This window comes from Diachasmimorpha longicaudata, chromosome 3 (genome assembly GCF_034640455.1).
Source record: "Diachasmimorpha longicaudata isolate KC_UGA_2023 chromosome 3, iyDiaLong2, whole genome shotgun sequence".
Lineage (NCBI taxonomy): Eukaryota > Metazoa > Arthropoda > Insecta > Hymenoptera > Braconidae > Diachasmimorpha > Diachasmimorpha longicaudata.
This window is the reverse complement of record NC_087227.1, coordinates 10,752,582-10,775,005: the sequence shown is the minus strand read 5'-3', so window position 1 is coordinate 10,775,005 and position 22,424 is coordinate 10,752,582. Positions and strand designations below refer to the sequence as shown.

At 39.5% G+C, this 22,424-nt stretch overlaps 3 protein-coding genes across 6 annotated transcripts in view; 1 reads left to right on the top strand and 2 right to left on the bottom strand.

Moving 5' to 3' along the window:
- LOC135159940 (mucin-2-like) overlaps positions 1-1,522 on the bottom strand; it is a 35,287-nt gene extending 33,765 nt beyond the window's left edge. Inside the window, exons 1-2 of one of the 3 annotated variants that reach the window (XM_064116004.1) lie at positions 1,312-1,522; positions 731-847 (exon numbers count right to left, since the gene is read on the bottom strand). The gene's annotated coding sequence lies outside the window, so the exon portion shown is untranslated. The remainder of the gene's footprint in view (positions 1-730; positions 848-1,311) is intronic. The other 2 variants (XM_064116003.1, XM_064116005.1) reach the window with 2 other exon arrangements.
- LOC135159960 (uncharacterized) overlaps positions 1-22,424 on the top strand; it is a 50,079-nt gene that overhangs the window by 16,229 nt on the left and 11,426 nt on the right. The window contains exons 6-8 of the mRNA XM_064116043.1: positions 113-153; positions 15,262-15,354; positions 15,471-15,864. The gene's annotated coding sequence lies outside the window, so the exon portion shown is untranslated. The remainder of the gene's footprint in view (positions 1-112; positions 154-15,261; positions 15,355-15,470; positions 15,865-22,424) is intronic.
- Positions 12,467-22,424, bottom strand: part of LOC135159941 (telomerase-binding protein EST1A-like) — a 110,107-nt gene continuing 100,149 nt past the window's right edge. Inside the window, exon 16 of one of the 2 annotated variants that reach the window (XM_064116012.1) lies at positions 12,467-13,069. In XM_064116012.1, coding sequence (XP_063972082.1) covers positions 12,969-13,069 — 101 coding nt within the window. In that variant the 3' untranslated portion in view covers positions 12,467-12,968. Of the gene's footprint in view, positions 13,070-21,121; positions 21,190-22,424 lie in introns of those variants that run through there. The other variant, XM_064116014.1, reaches the window with a different exon arrangement.

Sequence of the window (22,424 nt, the reverse complement as noted above, 5' to 3'; positions counted from 1 at the left end):
CTGCCATTTTGTCTGATTAGCTTAAAATAATTCCTAAAAAAGATTAATTGATTTTTAATTCAATTATTGGAAATACTTCGCCGGAGTTAAAAATTTATATATTTTTTTCTAGGAACACAGAACGTGGGGCCCCGGTAGCAGACAAAAGCGTCGGTATGTAACTCTAGATTCCGAAAATTTACATTTCTTTATTCTTCCGTCTCCACCACACTCCGTATTTCGTCCCCTTTCATTTTCAATAACCCTAAATGTTTGAGATACAACGCCGGAACCCGTCTTCCTCGATTGTCTGCATCTCCTCTCTCATTTTTTTTGGGAATCTTAACACAAATACTCATGCATTTTTTCTTCAAACAATGCAGTGATAAACTGGCCCGACTATTTTACGAGAAAGGAGCATGCAAGCGCGGATGTTACAAAGACAAACGATTCGAGCAAAAAATTATGGAATTTATAATTGACTCAATAGCGATGATTGCAATTTAATTACTACAACCGGACGCACTCCCTGCATCATCCCAAGTTATCGATTAATAAAAAATCAATCCTCCGCGATTTTCACAATTCGTCTTCACTATAATCGCAACTACAATCCTAAAAAAACATAAGAAATATGAAGTATCTCCACTTTGATACGGCTACATCACTGATTATCACAGCATCACAGGTCCACTTTATCTCACGGTTTATCATGAAAAAAAAATCATTCAAATTTTCTCAATCAACTTACCCGGAGCAATTCAGTTCTCCTCGTGTCCAATTAATTCTTGCAATCTCTCTCGATCCCTCCGAAATGAGCCCCGTGAAAAAAAACTCCGGGTAAAAAAAATCCTTGACCACTTGTCTTCTTCCACCGACAAAAGAGAAAAAAATTCAATTACTCGTTGCGAAAAAAAAAATATATATAATAATTAATGAATTAAATCAACGCTCGTCGGGTCTCACAAAAAGTGCTCAACCATTAAATATTAAATAGAATGAAAAACTTCTAAAAAATGATTTTGAGTTGCTCAGTGTCGTCGGTACGGAAGCCGGCGATCGAGTGAGGCTTGTTAGGCGCGCGCGAGTCGAATAAACGTTCGGCGTGGAGATGTGCCGGGTTTCGTGAGAGCGCGTGATGCGCGCGCGGGGGAGGCTGAACTTGAAGAAGGGCGAACCACCGCGGGGGATAGAGTGTCAGGGAACTGCTTGGTATAAGGTGGGGGACAACCTTTATCTGGTGGGGTAAGTTTTTCTTTTTTTTTTTTTATATTTTTTACTGTAGCACCGAAGGTAAGTAGCGACCTATCCAATTTATTATTCAATATTCACCTTTTATATTAATTTAATCCACGGAAGATGATTTTTTTTTTTGTTGCTTAGAAAAATTTAATTTTCTGAAGATCGTCGTCGACTTGAACAACAACAAGAGTTACTCGATTATTTATTCAACTATTTGAACTTCACTTGTTGTACCGACGGTGCGCGTTGTTCACGATATTTAATTCACACCGCCGCACCAAACAGAAGTGAACTACTCCAGAGCCGGGAGTTCCCGGTACCTTAAATACCTTGGGTGATCGGGTAGGAGGACTGGACTTGACTCGATGCCTACGGAGACCCCCTTCTCCGCCACTCCATTAACTCTTTCGGACCCATAACCGTTTCCCATCCTTAGGAGTTGTCTTAGCTGATTGGCGAGGAATAGAGAGAGATGAGGTACAGGGCGATGGGGAGGGGGGAGTGGATCTTCTGCATGGGGATCATGAGGTTCTTTCATCTTGAGGGGGTACTAACACCCCTACCACTCGGACTAGTTCCCCCTTTTTCGCGGATATCCTTGTGATTTTTTTTCCCTTCCGTGAGTGTGCGTCCGCGTTTTCATGATTCGGTCATCACTTTAATCGTTTGATTTTGATGGAGATGGGATTGAATGGGGCTGGATGATGCAGTTTTGAGAGTTTATGGGAGGATCGCGGATGAGACAATACTTTCGTCTCATGTGGATTGAGCGATGAAGCTCGTTTTTTTTATAATCCTGTTTATATTTGAAGCGAATTTTGGTCAAAGCCTTCTATTAATTAATTCGAAATTATCGGTTAGTAAGACGCAAAATAGTTCCGTGTAGGCTCCGCGTTTTCTTGATTTGGTCATTAATTTATTCACTGGTTTTAGAGTTTCTTGATGGATTGCTGTATAGATGATACCTTCTTCTGAATTTAATTAACAAAAACAACTTTGTTTTTAAATCCTCCTCGAACAGTATCTTCAGTGCGTCTTATTCGAAAATTATATTTTTCATAAACAATGCCCTGTGCGCATTCTTCTACCGTTTTACATTAAAAAAAAATGTTTTAATGTCACATCCCTATCACAGGCATTTTCCAGACACTAAACAGGTTCTCACTGAACTGAAAACATTTCTGAACTTCAAAAATAAATTAAGACATTCAGGTACCTCTTGGATTAAAACTGCGACAAATTTCATTTCATTCAGACCTTTTTTGCTGTCTGAAAAATGTCTTCACGAGGTGTGTGGAGTCCAGAGACTCGTTTTTGCTGGGTCGGGAAGTTGATACATTAAAAAAAAATTTGTGGTGAAATAATTATCGAAAAGAAATGTCGCTTGTCCAGAAAACCGTCAGGAGTCCGGCAAAAAACTTTCGGATCAAATGATAATACGAATAAAATCCCAATAACGTCATTGATTTCTCAGAGCAAAGAATTCTCACAGTTTCCTCCGAGACCCAATGCTTTCCAAGAACAAATCCTCTTCGGTCTCTCCTGTGGTGAATACCTCACGCAAATTGACGTGCGAGCGCACACGCCTGCGCGTGGGCTGTGCGAACAGTGAAGAAAAGTGTGTGTGAGTGAGAAAGAGTTCGCGGGGTAGACGGGGCTGAGGGAGAAAAATTACCTGCAGGAGCAGGAGTCAGGTGGTCCACCTGCGTGTGTCTCCTCTTTCTCCGTCTTACCATGTAACCCTGACTCTGTAGTCACCGGGTAATGCCAAAGAATTTCTCGGACATTGCATCACAAATTTTATCCCCTGAAAAAAATTTGATATTTTCGATGTAACATCAATTGGAAATCGATTTTTTACGGAGAACTGTGGATGGGAATTTTTGCAGATTTAAAAAGTCACACTCTAACGGTTCACATCGGTGAGTTTGAAGGTCTTTGAACTGGTACGATGGAGAAATGAGTTTCATGGTAATTTAGCAATCGTTAAGAATTGGGCGAAATATTTCAGAACCAGTTTCATTGGAATGAAAATATTTTTCCCATTAATTGCTTTGTTTAAGACCTCAATTATTTATTTGACCGGATTTTGGACTTCTCAGGGACTTCGGTTGGGTTTAGAATTTATTGGCAAAGATTTAATTATATTCATAAGCGATTGGCTCTTCCTTTTTCGTCATTATTTATTTGTCTTCTCAACTCAGGGACTTGTCATTTCTTTTTATATCTCCTCTACATTTGATTCGAGATAAAAATCGTTTGAAATCACATCAAACGGTAAGAAATTTATGTTAAATGTACGACAACAATTAAACTAGAATACGTCCTAGCGCCCCCGTCAATTTATGGAAAATATCTCTATATCATTAAATATTATTGCACTGATGAAAAAAAAATTGACATTAGGAATTTGTCGGTTAGTCGATTTAGAAGAGCTCTTCTGGGGGTGTCCCGCAGCTCTAATAGACGAATCCATTATGCTTACGACACTTCCATATGAAAAAATTATGAGTAATGAAAGGGCGTATCTGATAGTGATTAACATCAGCTAACTGTACCTCCGGTACATACCGCCTTTTGATTCTAACTTTCAAATCAACTATTTTTGACACTGATGAATATTATAGTATGGGAAGCTCGTAAGTCTAACTCGGAACGAGAGGGGAAGACGGAAAATGTGGAGCTGGGGCTGCGGTAGGTTTTGAATTTCCCAAAACAGTAGTTAAGACCAGCCAAGTAGATTCTCCAGTTACGTGCAGACCATCCTAGCCCACCCCTTTCAACCAGCCCCTTCGCTCAGAAAACACATCACCTAAATTTTAATTTTGAAAATGAGAATTTCAAATCAGTTTTCAATGGGAATCAATAACAACAGAAATAAATTAATAAATAGATGAACAAATAAATAAAATTTAGAATTTCTGAACTCGAAGAGACTCGCGAATTCCAAAAATTCTGCGAATCGGGGAGAAGTTCCTTCCAACCCCCCTCGCCCTTGTCCACCCCTCCCGCACCCTGAGAAGCTGCCAAAAATAGTAAAGTAACTCATGCGTTGTATATTGAATGTGTAAGTAAATTGTATATTTAACCGAAGCACATGAGAATTCGGTTCAGCGAACCTCATCGAGGACGTAACAGAGAGAGGCTCTCACACGCTGAGGTGTTTCTCCCAGCTCGGTGCCATTGACACTGACATAATCGGCAGGAGCACGCAGCCGAGAGTGAGTGAGAGAGACAGTGAGAAAAAGGAAAGAGATCCAATCACTTGAGTCTCACTCCTTCAACAATTCCACTCTACGTAGGCGGTGAAATAGTCTCCACTCCGTAAAAAGTGCTTCTTGCATAAGCTAGAGATACAGTTCCAGTGGATAGAGCAAGTCTTCAATAGAAATAATAAAAAAGGAGAGGATAAAGAACTTTGAAATATGCCTTGAATGTGGTGAATAAGGAGGGAGAGATGAAAAAAGTGAGATGAGGAGAAGGTTAAGTCATACTTACCGAGTGGAAAAGAGAGGAAATGAGAGTTGAGTGAAAGAATAAGAGAGGTGGCCTGGACAGACAGTGAACTTGACCTGAATTCCCCCGTTCCAGCCAAAGAGGAGAAAGAATCATCGTTTGAAGGTGGGGAAAGCCACTCCAAAGACGTCAAGAGGGGCTGGAGGTGTTACGGGGGAGGGAGAAAATAGGCTTATCTCACTTCAATGCATGGGAGAAAGGTGAAAGGAGGTGGTGGTTAGACAGAGAAAATTACTCTCAGTTTCAATGGGTGTACGTGGGTACAATTTTCTACCCACTAATCGGTCGCACTTTCACCCATTCACTCGTTTACAATTTTACTATCTCTCATTCACTAGTCGAGGTATATAAAAAGATGCATATCATTATGGTGGATGTTGCATTGAATTACATTAGGATTATTGAGATGAGTTTCAAGGTCGGGGGAGGAGGTAATGGTGCGATTGAGGTGAATTCGGTGCGATTCGGGAGATAGATAAGCTCATCTGTTTTACATAGGGTTTGGGTAGCTCATGGGATTTTTATGGGCTTGCCAACCATTCTGATTTTGTCAGAATGTATTTATTGGTGATTTTTTATTACGATTTTTATGCCTCGTGGACAGCCGGGAGTTATTTCTGGCAGGTTGTCATTGAATTTAATTTAGCGGGACAATCGTCAGAATTTCCGGTTTCAGGTGAAGATTGAGGGAATTACGATCAATAAATTTTCGGAGAATAACAAATTATGGTCACTAAATTGTTAAGGCGTCAAATAAAATTAGAATCTTGGAGAGAAAATTATAGGGGTTAAAGTTCGAAATTTATCTGGTGAGAAAAGGAGTCTTTATTTGGAACATATGGAATTATTTTTATGCAATTGTTGCGCTTATGATTCGATATGTTTTCCAATTTCCCTGTGTTCGATCTTTTCTTCTCTCCTTCGCGAGAGGTCCTCAGGTACTGCCACACTACATACCCTAATTTACGTTCCGTTACTCTTCTAATTGAGCTACCGGGGATGATTCTTATCTCGATAAAATTTAAGCTCTTTCATCTCTCATCCGCCTACCTCTATTAAGAAATTGACATTAATCAATTCAGACACTAAAAAGTAATCTACTTAAATGGTTGCCCAATTCCTTACAGTTCTCCGAATTTCCTTCGGAATTTTTATTCAAAAGTGGCATTCCATCAACGATGCGTCAAATCCCTGCTAGGAGATGAGGACTGAATGCATTTGGGTGAGAATACTCCATAGGGAGAGGGCATTACCATAGGTAATTTTTTCTTCTAACGGAAAATGATTGTAATCGATATTTGAAGAATTCTAAAATTAGCTAAATTTACTCGTAAAATATCGACAATCGAATATCAGCGAAGGAATTATTATTATCACGGTTACTTTTAAAAATACTACCCGATTGTTAACAAAATTTAAATTTTTTTATACCACTGCGCCACCGAAACGGGTTTTGATTCAATTTTCCTCAAACTTTTTCCTTATTTTCCCATGAACTTTTGCGCAATAAAATTCATCGAAACATAAAGTCAACTTCAGACATCGTATGCCCCCCCCCCCCCCTCCTCGAACTTGCCATTGAAATTAAAGAATGAGTCTTGCAGAGAACCTCCCGACTGCAATGTCACAATCTCTCTTAGTCCGAGAGCCTGCAACTCAGCGACAACTTCCGTCGACTTGAACTACTTCGTTTGATCACTTCCCAGCGGTTTCTCGTCACTCGAATAAATTATCTGCGCCATTAATTGTGACGTGCAATTTTTCTATTGAACCAGAATGAAACCAGGATCACCAACTACTTCAAGTCGACCCCTTAAATCAAATATTTCCGAGTATTCCGAAAATTTATCTTCTCCCTAAACCTCAAAATTACATTAGCAAGTTCGTTCGAAAATAGCTCCCTTGAATCACTCAGGGAAATCGTTGTATTATGCAACAACGCCCCAGGGAATCTTCCCCGCGATATCCAGTCGTACCGAAAGGACCTCCGAGGGAATAAAAAAAATAAAAGATGAAATGAAAGAGGTAGAGCCAATACTGGTGATAGTTTTCCGGGTCTCCGGCTGCGTGTGCCACCCCAGTATCACTCGTAAACAGCTCGCGGTATGAAATCTACAGTTTTATTGAATCAAAGATGTGAATGCAACAGCGAAGAATATTAAGATATATATCGAGGCAAAATTGTAAAATGAAGAGATTTCAATATTTTTTTCAGTACGCACAGGGTTTTCGCACTTCTTCGCGGTGGCTGCACCATTAACATTGAAATTTACGGGCTTTGTGAATATTGTGGGCAATATTTTGTGAATATTATTCGTCTCTCGAATTAAAATCTGATCCTATCGCCGGAAGACGCGATTCATTTACTCGGCGAATTTTTTTTCTCAGTCTTCGTTTTTATTCTTCAAATCAAGTTATTTCTGCGGATTTTATCTTTGGGGTCCAACTGTGTATGGAATACGACAAGTAAAGGGAAGGAAGGAAATCAATAGCGTTGCTAGGTGAAAGTGAGGGAGATGAAGCTGTTAAAGCTCTTCCCCTCTTGTTGTATGGCACCAACAGACAATTCCATACATCTTTTAGTACTTTAAAATATGACAGAAAATTTCACGAGATTTTCACGTAGATTTCTCGACGAAGACGTTGACCACGTGAAGAGGGTGATACTGCTGCTGTTGCTATTACGGGATATTGAAAAAAAAAATCAATCATTTCCACATTTAATTAATTTTTTCGCGTCCCATCAGTTTGACTCGACGTATTTTCCGATGGTAATGCACCACTTGTCCATTATTCGTTGGACGGTGACAGTCGGTCCTCGTGAATCATATGTCATATAAATTATCCGCCTGTTCGTTTTTCCGATTCCCCTCGTGCAAATCCCTTTGATCGAAAATCACCCTCCTGTCAATGATTTTCATTTTCATCTGTTCTCGTCCCTTTTTCTTTCTCTCTTCACGTTATAGCGGACATTGTTTGTGTGGACATGACGTCACCCCTCCTTTTTTTCCCTTTTTACCCTGTCTGTTACACGTGCCAGGGTGAACTCTCCGGCTTTCGGCAATTGCACCAAGAAGAAATAATGTCCCTACTCTGGTGGTGATTATGAACTGCCAGAGACATGCTGTTTACGGAAGATGCTCGTTTCACTGGGTCTGTGGCTCTGTACTGGGAATTAAATTCACCAGCTTTGGAGGAGAATTGAATTGAACATTCAACAAATTAATGCGCAAGGAAAAAAATCTATGACTGGTCCGACTGGCGGTCAATTAAATTCACAAATTATCACCTGAATCCGGTTTAAAAAATTGTAATGTCGTTGAACATTCAGGGAAAACTGAACATATATCAGTATTGTTTCCCTTAAATCACATTTAATAGCCCTTTTCTCAAGAGTACAAGCCAACTGTCCAGGAAATTTTATTTTCTTCCTAACACGATAGAAATATACAATTTATCTCGCATCCTCCCATCTAGAGTTGTATTTCGTATCCATTTGTAATGGAATTTCCGTAGAGACGGATTTTTATTCACATTTCGTCACTGGTCGGGATGTCATCGATCGCATTAGGGCATGTAGAAATCCTCAGGTGTAGAAATAATCTGTTCCCACTGTCCCTACTCAAATGTCGTGGGTGTCGGGATTGAAATTCTTCAGTTTGATCTCTCCAGGGACATCGGATAATTCACCGGAATTCACTGCCATCCTGGAGGAGTCATCGACTTGTGTGACAGCTCTACCTGGATGTGCCCTCTTCTCGGTGATTTTTGGGCCCTTTTGCAGCCCTCCCAGACCCTCTGGATGTCACCGACAATTTTTTCTCATCACGAAAATTAGAAAAAATTGCGGAAATTCATACTCATCTCAAAAAAATTCTGTGTTATTTGATATTGAGGGAATCGTAGGCCGAGAATAATGCATTAGTAGCGAAATCACATCCACTCTCCCCTAGTGAATATGAAATGTTGATTATCCGGAAAAAAATGTGAATTCGTCCCCCTACGATAGCAGACAATCACCGAGGGTCTACAGACAGTGATGAAAAGCCATTGAATATCGAAAAAGTCGTCTGATGTTAGGGTGGCGAGCTTCAGGATCAAAGGCAGTATCCCAGTACTGTCTCTCAATGCAGGTCAGTTCATCCCCGGCGATATAAAGAGGGGTCAATCCCCCAGGATGCCTGACCCGCATCGATAATTCGTGATTTAGCCTCTCACCTCATCGAGAGTCGGAAAAAGGTGGTGGCCCCACACGAAGTGAATTCACGAAATTACTCACCTCCGATAAATTATCAGTTAAAGGAGATGGAGTCACTGTCTCTGTCAATGAATGCAATTATCCACTGAAGCCCCCACGGACCAATAACTTGATGGCTAATGTCATTAATTCGGAGTGCACCCCGTCGGCAGAGCGGAATGAAAGTAGATTCCGGGGAATTTTCCAACGATCAATGTGTGCATATACATTAACCAGAGAATTTAGTTTGCCGGATCATAGAGCAGGTATTGTACTGCGATGGCCTTGGAATTTTTCAATTCGCTTTGTCCAATCTGCGCAGGAAAATCGATAAAAAAATTGCGGTATAAATCACGATATCGTGTGGGAGAAAGTCGATGGAGAAATTTGCGGACAGAATCAGCAGAAGGTGAATTCATTCGCCTTTTTCAGAGGAATTGAATTTCCATAGGAATTCTGTCGGTGAATTCCGAATTACTGTCGAATTTGTTCACGACTTGAAATAAAAAATTGAAATCCCTTTTCTTTATGTCGACTAAGTTGATTCCCTTATCTGGTGCCTCCATTTCCATTTCAATTGACCTAATCCAGTCGATTAATGATTGATTTCTTTTTTCTCTCTTTTGACACTGTAGCCAAAAACATGTCAATTTCGTGTGAACGTTTGGGTGAAGTATTTATTTACCATTAGCCTGAGCTAAATGCCGTTACACTTTTCAAACTTGTCACTGTATACACTCAGCAGCAGCACTATTACTCAATATCTTTACTCATCATAGATTGTACCATCGATCTCGCTGGAAATTCTCAAGGCATTCTGACAAAAAAATTTTTCTGAGAGATTACGAAAAATTTTAATAAGTGAGGCATTCTCTTCTGTCAGTGACTAATGTATTCATTAACGTACCGCAGTCTATTGCGGTTGATGCGAGAACGAGCGGGAGGAGGGAAGGGTGAAAAAAGATGATTTTTAACTCACCAAAATGATTTTCATTGGTAACAAGATAATGAGGTTGCAGTTGAAGAAGAGAAGACGGGAAGTTGTGCTCGAGGCGAATGGCCGGGAACAAAGGTTTTTCCGGTCCTAAGTCGTCCAGTGGACGTCATAAAAGAAGGAAACTTCTCACATATGCACCATCATTTCGTGCCCCTTGGTCATCACGTCATCAGTCTAATTATGCATCCTGTTGCCTAAGGATATCAAGGATCTGTAAAATTGTATCTGCTGAGGTATTTCTGTATCCTGTTTTTGTGGTTTATTTGAAGAGAAAAAAAAATGGAAATTTCTCTTTTTTTTCACTCGACCAGAGTATAATTGACCTCTCGTCTCAAGGGACAGGGTTATTAATAAGTTTATCATCTAGGAAATGAGTGATTTTAACATAAAAAAAAGTTGAGATAAAAAATATCTCATGATTCGTTCTCAAATTGCTCGAAGGATTTAATAATCATCAAGGCGAGTTGTGCAGAGACGAGCTCATCTACAATTTCTTCTATATTTTCTCGACACTTTTTCAGTACATCACAGCCTCGCGTTAATTTATTTATCGTTTTTTCCATTGTAAAATTCTCGGGTTGAACGACAGACTTATTAAGTCCATTGATTTATAATGAATCGATTGGCCAATAAAAATGTGCTCATCCGTTTAATATATTCAATGATAATTTTCTCGTAATTATACCATTCGTGGTGTGATAAAAATAGCCATGACTATGATTTCTGGACCACGAGTCATCTATTGGCAATTACACGCTCATCGAAATTGGATTCCCGCTGACAGAAGAAGGAAGAGATTATCAAAATAATAGTGAGAGATTCGGTTTGTAGTGTTAACCTTTGTTTTATTATTTTTTTTATATTTCGTTCATTCTACGATGCTCACACCTCAATACCGTTGGTCCCTCTAGCCCCAGGGACATCTGACTGTAATCACTCTGGCGCTCAGGTATTCATCACCATCTTGGCCTCTTCGAGTTCTTAAGATCGCGGTGAGTTAACGTAATGGCAACAATAACTGCCTTGTTAAGGCCGTCTTCAATCTACGGTCCTCGTTACTGATTACACCCGAGTGAAACCCCCTCATCCACTTCTTGTAACCAAATCGTCGGTGAGTGAGGATAAGGATAATGGCGAAACTTATTGGTGAGTGTATGGGGGAGCGTTCAAAATTTTTTAAATAAAAAATTAAGATAATAATGATTACGGCCGGTTGTGATAGAGCGATATAAAATTGATTTGATAAAATATTGCAACAATTTATGTCTGAATTGTCCCTCAAATGCGTTGGAATATGTAGGGGAGCTTCAGGATGAAAAAATATTTTTCTTCTCTCAAGAAGGAAAAATTTTAATCATTCATTAATTTGTCGGCTTTGAAGGAAAACTGTTGGCAGGATAAATCTTTCTGCATCCGCTCCAACTTCAAATCCTCGAAAATTTGCCGATTGGGTAGATCCACACATCCTCCTCGTTCACACTCTGTCCTGCCCCAGGTATTACCATAGAAGTCATTTGAAAAAAAGATCAACATGAAAATACTCACTCGGCATATCCGAATGCTTCAACGATAATAAGTGAACGAGTCTCGCCGAAATATTCATACCGTTACGTGACTGTGAAAGGACCTTGACAGACAAAAGACAGGACACGTGGATGAATACAAAAAATGTCGGAACAATTTTCATCCGTGATATCTCGACTCTCGTAAGCTGGTAAGACCCCATTGGCCACGTGATTTGGGAGCAGGAAGATCCGTAATCTAAATCATCTCATACATTCCAATCGTATTTATAACACCAACTTGAAGTGGATAATTTCCGTGTAACATCTCAGGTGAGGAAGTGAAGAACATTACCTGCTCGAGAATGACATTAACATTCTTCAAAGCGCATGAAACTGTGATTAATTTGCGAGATGTTGAGTGAATTTATCCTCTACTGGTGAAATACTCCCGGATAAATGAATTACAGAGAAATCAATGAGACTGGGAACAATAAATTCAACATGGCGACGTGAATTTTCCGTTGTCATGACGTTGAATTCAATAAAAATAAAACAGGCCATTAATTGGAAATAACTTTTGATAAATGATTGTCAATGGAAAGACCTAAAATAGATAATATAACAATCTAAGTTTTCCAATCTCTTTCGGTTGTTATCTCTTTCTCCGACATAACTCAGCATTGAGAAGAAAAAGGAAATCCGATGAAAGTTGTTGAAAAGTTTCTGTGGTCTTGTGAGTGTAAGGAGAATAAAAAGCATACAATGGACATAATATTTTCTTGCCGATGCCGCCTTGCAGAGATTCGTCGTGCCGACAGTGTAAAATGGTGAGTGCAAAGAGATGCAAAACCGCACAGGAGGATAAAGGAAGTGTAAATTCCAATGTGTACATCGGGCAGGAAATCAATGAAGAATCCTGATAATACTTACAACAATTCATTTTATTACTTTTTGTAAATTTATGTAAATTATCTCTATTAAGGACAACCACGTACTTCTGTCTTAATTTTATTCTTCTAGGGAATATAAGAACGATAATCAACTGGAAAGGAATCAAACATGATTAGAAATATTAACTGTGAAAATTTGACCAACAATCAGAGGTACATCATGTCATTACATCATCGGTCTAATAGAATTGAATTTCGGATAATGACATCTTGATTTGATCTCGATTCGGAATGACGGAGATTCTTTCGAAAGGCGTTAGACCGTCCGACATTTATCATAACAGCATTAGCCTCCGTTAGTCGGATAGAATCTTGGGATTGATATCTGAATCAATTATCTGGAGGTGGTGCCGCGTATTAGAGAATTTTCGAATGAAATCCGTATCAATACCTCTGTCATTTATTCCCTATCTAAATTGAATGAAAGAAAAAAGGGATGGTCCCACTTGGCTTCATTCAAATGCATTAAAAATCCGGTACTAGATTAGAGTTGCACCGTTGGCCAAGCCCGGGCAATGTGTCTCGCATATTTCCGTCACGCTTCAACGATAATCGGTCTCTACTCCACCACAACTATTCTTCACATTATTCCAACCTCCGAGGTAATCCATGAAGAACTTCTTTCCATGGACAACACGAAATCCTGCGAAAAAAAAAAATTGTAAAAAAAGTGAGATCACTTACAGATATTTCGATACCAAAAAAATTCCAGTCCAACTTTGGTTTTTTTTTTCAGGCTAAATTGACTGTTCCGTTATTTCTGATACCTCTGTGGCTATTTTTTTCGGGTAAACCCGTGAAATAGGCGCAGACTCGTGTGTGACGGAATGTCTGGGAGAGTCCTTTGCCAGGTGCACATTCGACTCGTAATATCATTCCGATATGTTCTCGGGGAATATCATTAATACATTATTTCAGTTTTTTACAGTGACGAGTGAGCGATGAATTTTTATTCAGAAAACTGTTACGGATCGAACAGTTCGCTCGCTGATTGTGAAATCGATTGAGAAAATTTTGTAATATTAGATGAAAATCATTGGATAATTCCGTATATCGTTCTATAACCCCAGAATTTTCATCACTGCTGTAATTAAAAAATAGTTAAATCGGTAGCTAATTAAAGGAAGTCCCCTGTGATTTTTTAAGGCTCAGCCTAGTGGAACTAGATTTTTAATTACCAAAAGCCACGAAGATTTCCATAATATCAAGATAATCGATCTTGACTGCAGGTGAAATTTTGCTCCACCAGTCCGCGAATTTTAAGGCTCACAGCAGTCGCTCCTCAATTAATTACCAGCGAAAAATCCTTAAATTAAAAGTACTTGTCGTCTTCAGGGTTCGAGGACCACGAAATATGTTCCGATAACGGAACGTGGTCGGAAATTGTTGGTGTTGGAAACAAATGCCCTCTGTCCAATACACATTTGGCCATTAACCGGGCGAGAATCGTTCTTCCTGGTTTGTTGTCGTTGGTGGTACGAACAAAAAAAACGTGAAAAAACCGTACATTAAAAAAAACATAATAAGAAAGAGAGAGATGAAGGAAACAAGGCACTCGCACGATTATAATAAAATCGCAGTTTGCTCTTCCCTCGAAGTTGTTGATGTTCCCACCAAGAGTGTGGAGGGACCGCACTATGATGTTTCGTCCAACTGTTGCCAGGGACAATGTGTGGTTCCTCAATGTCTTAATCATGGTGGTTCCCAATGTGCCCAGGAGTGACCCCTGTAACACGCACTAGCCAGCACTTGCCGTTAATGGTTGTGATTTTTATCAAATGTATGATGATGAATGTAATTGGCCATTCATTTTGGTGCAATAAAATTACGGTTAATGTACAGTTATGGACGGTTGTCTATTGATTTTTATTCATTTTTCTTTCACTTAGGTCCTCATAACGGACCAGTGTAAACATCTGAGCTTCTGAATTGGAGTTTGTTGGAGATTAATGTCTCTGAATGCATCTGGACATTCATTTCCTTTTCATGAGAAGAAGAATGTTTTTGTGGCACTTCACGTCGTCCGAATATCACTGTAATTTTTGACTTTTCAGAAGAAGTCTCACTTAAAGCCTTGATGTCTCCTTTTTCCACGAATTTATTCGGTTATAATATAATTATAACACAATGATAAGTAATCTCACCACTAGTTAGATTATATTTTGACACTTTTCGTGAAAAATGTCAGCACATGACGGATCATGACATAGTGAGTCTAATAAAATATGTCAACCACAACATATGTTCAATCATATCATCATAGAATAGATAACATCAAATGTTATCATTTATCGAAGACAATTATGCGCCATAAATCATGAATGTTCTGTCATATTACGACTGCATTGATCGTCATATGAGCTAAATACAAATTCAACTACAGACAAAGCTCGTAACACAGGATTGGTTTACGTTTCCAATAAACAATAGCAATTTGAAAGGAAACCCAGACCTAGCTCTCATTCACTTCCATGTATTCTGACAGGCTAGTCCGTTGACGGCTTGAAATTACCCAAAATCATGATACATTGTTTGGTCGTGATTACAATACGAAAGGCATTTCTCCCTCTTGAGTAATCCAATACAATTCCCAATGAGTGACGGCTTGCGTCCGCACTGTACATATTTTTATAACTGTCCACCATGAATTCATTCACTTAGCTTCCAATCACGGACGTCAGCGGAATTTTCCGAACCTGACGCCTAATTATCCCCAACGGTAGCGTAAAAGACAGTCATATAAACTGAAATTTAGAATTACCCAGTACCTTGTTGATGTACAAACAAAGCAATTATAGTTAAATTAACGGAAACGACGTTTTGATTTGTTTACAGCGACCTAATGTCTGCAAGGGTCTACTCTCGGTGGACGGGTTGAGAGGAAAACCAAAAGCACCCTCCTGACGGAAGAGGGCACCTAAGCAGCAGGTGTGTATGCCCTTAGTGATGCTAAGGTCCTGGCAAAAATGCTAGTGAAACCTCCCATCATCCTTTCTTCACCTACTACCCATTCTCCACCTCATAATTGATCATTTGCATTCCAGATAACAACTTCTGAATGATGATTGAATCTATCCAGAAAAAAAGGGATCTGCTGCATCGGCCCGCTCCTCTGACAATGCAATGGGGAGAGGTAGACGGATACACACGCAATCGTAGGGAGATGCGAAAGAATCGCATAAAAAAATGAAGAGGAAAAAAAATAAAGGAAAATACAAGGAGGCGTTAACAGGCAGGTTGTACCGCACCTATTAAGTCGGCATTCGAAATCGCATGTAACCCGTTGGCGTGCCTTTGGCTTCCGCAATTAGAGTCCAACGACCCCAACTGTATTTGCCACACGTGAAATAAAAGTGAAGGTGAGGGGACATAACCGGGGAGGAGGGTCAGCTGAATTGTTGACGATTGGTTTCGTAATTTCGGCTGGACCACTGAAAGGTAAGAATTTTTTTTTTAATATTTGAAAAAAAATGTACGTGAGAAGATGGTGGAGACAAGGTAGGTCTGCTGATGGTCTCATGTTGGGGTATAAATAGAACTTGTTTTCAAACGACAACGAAAGACATCAGCACAAGATTTCTTCTGCTTTCGTGCCGTTTCCATTCCCTTCTTCCTCTTCTTCAGGATCTCAGGGCGTCTTTCCTTCTGCTCCTCTTCGGTTCTTGTGCTGGTATGGATAACCTGTTATTTCAGGTTTGAGAATTGACGCTGTCTATTTTGCTTTTTTCATCTGGTTTTTTTTTATTCTATGGGTATCTGGGGAAAACCGAGGGGGTTGGGTATTACCACTACGTGTGACTTTTTTCCGGTATCGCACATTGAACTTCCGAGAAAATCACGGACATTGATGCGGGGCTTCCTGCAATTCACATTAGCCTTTTCCGTTTAGTCATCTGCAAGACTCAGTCATTAGTATTTTTTTTTGTTGATAATTTTCAGAGATTCAATGTAAAAAATGACAGGTTGACTTGAACAGCGAGAATACTCCAATTCGGAAGCAGAGAAAACATTCTGAACCAGAATAAAGAATAGATCTAGTTTCGGATATTGAAAAACTAAATAGCTGTCACCTAATTTGTCAGTCGTAACGGCATATTGACACGTGTTAGGTGGAGTGTGCGTTGGCGTAACTTGTGGCTATTAGAAGTCGAATGAATTGAGCTGAAAAATATGTATATCATGTCACCACGTGCAGCTCCTTCAACAAATCTTTCCGTTTAAATCTTGGCCACTGCCACTTACTTGTTCACGAGCTCTAGCGGGATATATTTTTTTTTTCCGTCCTATTGCGCACCGACATTTGCGAAGTGAGATAGAGCACGCGCCAGTTTGAAATAGCAGATGTTGAGGGGAAGGAGGAGATTTCGACGTCGAATTTCCGGGAATCTAGGTGAATGGATGTGGATCATTGGGTTAAGGTAAAGTTTTGCCAGAGTAAAAAGTGATGAGAGTAAAACTGCTTCTCAGTTTGGTATCGCTAGATCTTTTAGTAGCATATGTTGGCAATTTATAGCCCCTAAATTTCGCGTTAACTTCTAATGCTCCTTCATATGCGGTGCATTGGCGAAAGGCATATGGGATCGCTGAAGTTTTTTGCTTCGGCGATATTCTTTAGCTACTTTAATATTTTTGGTAAATTGAGCGGAACAACGGGTGAATCGAATAGTGAAAGAATTCATCTCTTTCAGAAGAGTCTAAAGAAGGCGATTGTTGTTGGGAGGATGTGGTTAGTTCGCTCTAACACAGTCGAGTAGTTCTCGTTAACGAATCGATTTTAATTACCAGTTAGAATTTATTCTATCATTTATTATATAAATGCTATATTTTTTTTCAACAACCGCTGTTGGATCTATTCTGTGAAATCTGATGTGTTGACAAGATAAATATTTAAAGCGGTAAATTAGTTATTTTTATCTTTTTTCAAGTAAATTGGCTCTATTTGAAGACACAAAGGAACTGGGTACCCAAAAGTTCAAGAGTAAATTACACACGTGTGATCATCACGATGGGGTCCGAAGCCAGAACGGACACCTCAACACCGTCGTCTCTTGACCTGAGATCACAAACAGTTTATTGCTGTGATTGACGAGTCAATTTTGAATTTAGATTTCCTTCTCCTGAATAAGTAGGAACCTTTCCCCGGAGACGTGCGTAATTCCATTTAAATTATCACAGGAGTTTGTCTCTCATCAAAGACCTTCACATCATTGAAGGAATCTCTGGGCTTTACAATATTGTAGACAATTCTGAAATCCTCTGGCATTAATCTTCCCACCGTTACATTTATAATGAAAATTGGATCGTCGCAAGGCAGATCACTAAGACACTGGCGATAACCTCCTCATTTGACAGGAGGGCCAATCATATTTTTAATTTTCTCTCGAAATTCCTTTCTCGGCTTCAGATCGGCTCATTCAGAAAGGCCATTCTTTTTTTAATCTTCTAACTCGTTCTATGCAACAAGCTCTAGATCAGTCACGTTCCATTGATTTTTCTCCACTTATTTTCGAAATAGGAAGTTTATATCAGTCTTTATAAAACCATCAAACCGCGTGTGACATGATAACATATCCATTGACTTTCTTAATCCCAAGGGAAGAACGGTTTTATAGATATTGTAAAGACCGATTCTGTGTCAGTCTTCAAAATTTCCATTCGAATTCTGGAATGCTTTGGAATGAAGTTGGAAGGTGAAGTTTTTAGGGTCAATCGACACCTACTTCAATTATAATTTCGGCATTTTGGAGATTATTTTATGGGCCTCAGATCGGCTTATCTGAAAGGGTCACTTTTCTCTTAAATCTCTAACTGTTTACTTGATGCGTCTAGCTCTAAATCTGTCAGCTGTCACCGTTTCGTATTCATTCATTTGAAATTTTGGAGTTGATATGAATTTCCGTAGAATCACTAAATTACACTGTCAAAAACGATTGAAATTTTATGAATAGCCGACCAGTAAATTTTCGGAGCGTCTATCCAGGACAATCTTTTGTTCATGTTGAATTCATGAAATTTTTATCTTCTAATAAAATGGGCTTCTCTTGTAATCATGTCTATGGGGATGTCTGTGAGGAAGTGAATTTCAAGAATGCGACAGTATTTCCCGAGACCCCCTCTCCACCTTCAATTTCCGGGAATCTGAAGAAGATAAGACAAAAATTCGAACTATGTAAGCCTCAAACAAAGAAATGCCGCACGATTTACATCTCACACAGAGAAAAAAATGACTTTCCTCGCGAAATAATTTTCCCCCATTTGGAGATAGACTTCTTGAAGACAGGAAGATCAGCAGAAAAAAAAATCCCCTGAGAAAGCGATTTGTTCGCAAAAGTAACGTTTTTTGGAGGATCTGAGAGTGAAGCTAATCCAGATTGAGGAAGACCTTGATCCCCAAAAAAATGTGACAATACCGAGGGTCCTCTGGAGTGGTGGAAATCAAGAGTTGTTGGTTCGACAAGTTGAATCTCATAGAAAGTTATAACGGCGAGGCAAGACCTCAGTATCTCTCGGAGCAATAAAATATCCCAAATTATAAATAGATCAACCTGTCATCATAGGTTCAGTGACCTCCACTTATCTCACCACTAGGAGCGGATGTTCTCACTTTCCTCCGTCTTTTGTCTTTCTCTACCCATGATCAAAGAGAGCAGCGACACCTGAAATCCAACGAACCCGAGAGCCTCTCGCAGTCCCATAAAACAAACGGAGATTTCTATGAATTCTTTCTCGAATTCATACGAAAAGGGGATCATCATTAACGATTCTAAAGGGATGAAACAACGATGACTATGATGAACGTTAGACCCAACTCTGTCACCAATGCCGTTGAAGAAGAGGAGTCAACAGTGGATAAAGAATAATGCCGCATAGAGAGCCGATGTTTATACACACGATAAAAAAAGACTGGAAGAAAGAGAGAAAGGACACGAAGAGTAAACCGATTCGCTTTGCCGGTAGAATGATTTGTCGAGCACATCAAGGACACCGTTATCGTTTCTAGGCACAACATACGGGGACCATGGACTCCAGCATACGAGACAGAGTCAGCGGGATCACTCGGTTAACCGGTGCGCAAACTCACGGATTTTCCTTCATCCAACAAAATCATTGGTACAAACAAAACAAATCAACACAATTTCACATTATAAACATTTTTAATATTCAATGTGGGACGTGTCTAACCGATGTAGACACATGACTTCATAAAATTGTTGGTAACTACCTCCTGGTGAATGAAGACGATGAAAAAAAGAGATGGAAAAACTCTGTTGGCAAAAAATTCAGTTAAGTTAAAAGCCTATAAATCTTGTCATGGCAGAATGTACCGGCGCATATACATTCTCGTACAATCGAATCAAAGGATGAGTCGAGAGAATGATATAAAAAAGAAATCGTTGTTAAGCATAGGATAATAGAAGAAAAAAAAATCACAACTGAATACCTGCAATCGGGATGACGTCATGACGGGTCATCAGTCGTGTACCTCTTGAAAACGGAAATACTGAGTGACATCATACAGTGATCAGAAGAGTCTGACACCACATGGGGACGCCATCGGCCGTAGGGGAGTTCCGATTCGTTACCGCGATTGATAGCGATCTCAGGTAGATATTTATTTATTTTTTTCTCATAATTCTTTTTATCGTCTTTTTATTATAGCACATTTGAGTCTTCTATAATCGCTTGCGGCGTGACGATGACTAAACACCGAAGATCCTGATGGCGGAGTGAGAGACCACCACTGGAAATGGACGGTGTTAATAAAAAAAAATCATGGAATTTGCAAAAATGGTCCGGTTGAAAAAAAAAATAATAAAAAGACGAGGGGGATAAATTCTCATAGTCCTACAGATAAATGGTGGTTTTAAAGGCAAAAGATATGGTATGAGGGCATTCGAGGAATCAACGATTCCCGGGAGAGTGAGGCCAACCCTTACAGGATTGATCCTTGGATGTTAGCCGACAGTAGTGATCTTGGAATTGAAGAGAACGAAGCATTTGCTGCGTGAGTTGTTATATGATCTACCGAAAAAGGGCAGCACAGTTGTCTGTTTTATGGTACCAATCTTTATCGTCTCCCTAACCTATTCAATTCTTCGTGGTCTTCTTAACTGGGGAATTCTTATGAAACATCTGGACCAGCTCTTGGTGTTATCGTACCGAGATTTTTTTTCCTTTACCGTCGAGACTCTCGAAATTTATTCTCGCAGAAACTTTGATTCTCAAAAGTTGCTACTTACTACACTTCCAAGACCGCCCCCCCCGATCCTGGTCCCCGATAGTCGACCATTGGTCCCAGTGTGAGCCGCTTTATCGCTCCTCTCCGTCGAGCCTATGTAAACGCAGACGATAAACAATAACCCTAAAAAATACAACTATTCATTCTCTCTGATTTTTCTGAGAACTCGAATCGTCAGCGATGGCACCGTGAAAATTTCAAAATTTGGGAAATCAATTTCCCCACAGCCCTCCCACCCTGCGAATTTCGGTAGTCGGACGTATCGTCATGATCCCAGTTACCCAATGATCATTTAGAGGTTCGAAGATCAGTCTGTTGGATCAATACGTCAACAGCTCCTTCGGTATTTTCTTTACGGTCACGTCCTTGCCTCGGGCAAAGATCTGATGTATTTATAGACGATGATATGTACCTCGAGTTCCGTCTCTCATTTTCTTCATCTTTTCACTCGAAGAGCTTCCTCATTTATCATCACAGGAACCATTTCTCCATAAATATGCTCAGCCCAGTAATGGGAAGGAGACCTAAGTTTAAAATAAAAAAAAAATTTATGTTTAATCTTGAACTCTATCGCCGCGGGAGAAAATATTGATTGAGATGCCGTCGAATGCTTTTACTTGATCGACACGTCCTGGTATACTGATACGACCGGTAACTATATAACATCCAAACGATTATATCGTTAACGGTTCAGTATCTCTACCTCGTAAAGTACGATCCAGTTACATGATTAATATCAGATCCAAATGTGCAAGTATTGACATGAATCTCCATGGTACTCATATGGATAAACAACGGGAAGAATTATTTGTCGTAATAAATTTCGAGGGTAAGAGGATCCTCGATTTTCTTCCGGTGTTAATTATCAGGGGAGGGAGATCGGTACAACGATGAAATTGAGTATCTTATATCATGGGAAGTTCTAGACAGGGAGAATGATAATGCTGTATCGATTACAGGGATCGGAAATACCGTCAAGTTTCAAAATCTATCAGAATACATAATTTGAATTTGTTGATTTTCCAAAGACCGGTTTATTATATCGCAGTAGCAGTCGAAATACGTAAGACCATTATTCAAGACTTCACTTGACATACAGCGACGGTAAAATTAAATTAAAAAGCATGATATACGATGAACGTTAAAGACTTCCATAGAAACATTGTTTATTCGAATCATTTGCACAGAAAATTATTCAATTCGAATTCAATTGCCTGTAACTATTGATGGCGCTAGACATCATCGTTATTAAATGATCGTAAAACGATAATCAATGGGTAATTGAACCTGCATTATTGACTACTACACGCATTCCATCATGAGGAAAAAAAGAATTATGATAAATGTCCTGCGTTGAAGGAAAAATTGCCTGCAGTATGTTGTAAACAACATTCTAACTATATCATTGACTATAAATATCGGCATTGATTCTTGATCGATAAAAAATTGTAGGAAATACTCTATTTGGCTTCGGGTGCCGCAGTTTGTCGAACGTATCATTGATTTTAAATTAGACTTTGACGAGCAATTGTAGTTTGCCAGCTGCCATCGGGTGTTTAGGAAAAAAAATCGTGTGAGGATCAGGAATAGCTGCCCTAAATCATCAATGGGGCGGTGTCAGTTAAATTCACCATTAAACTCCTGTGATAGGAAAAGTGATGGGTGAAAAGAATGGCCAGTTGGACTCGTTAAACTCCAGTAGTATCAGATAGAGTGGTCAGTTCGTTAGCTCGTGTAAGTTACTATATATAAATTTTCG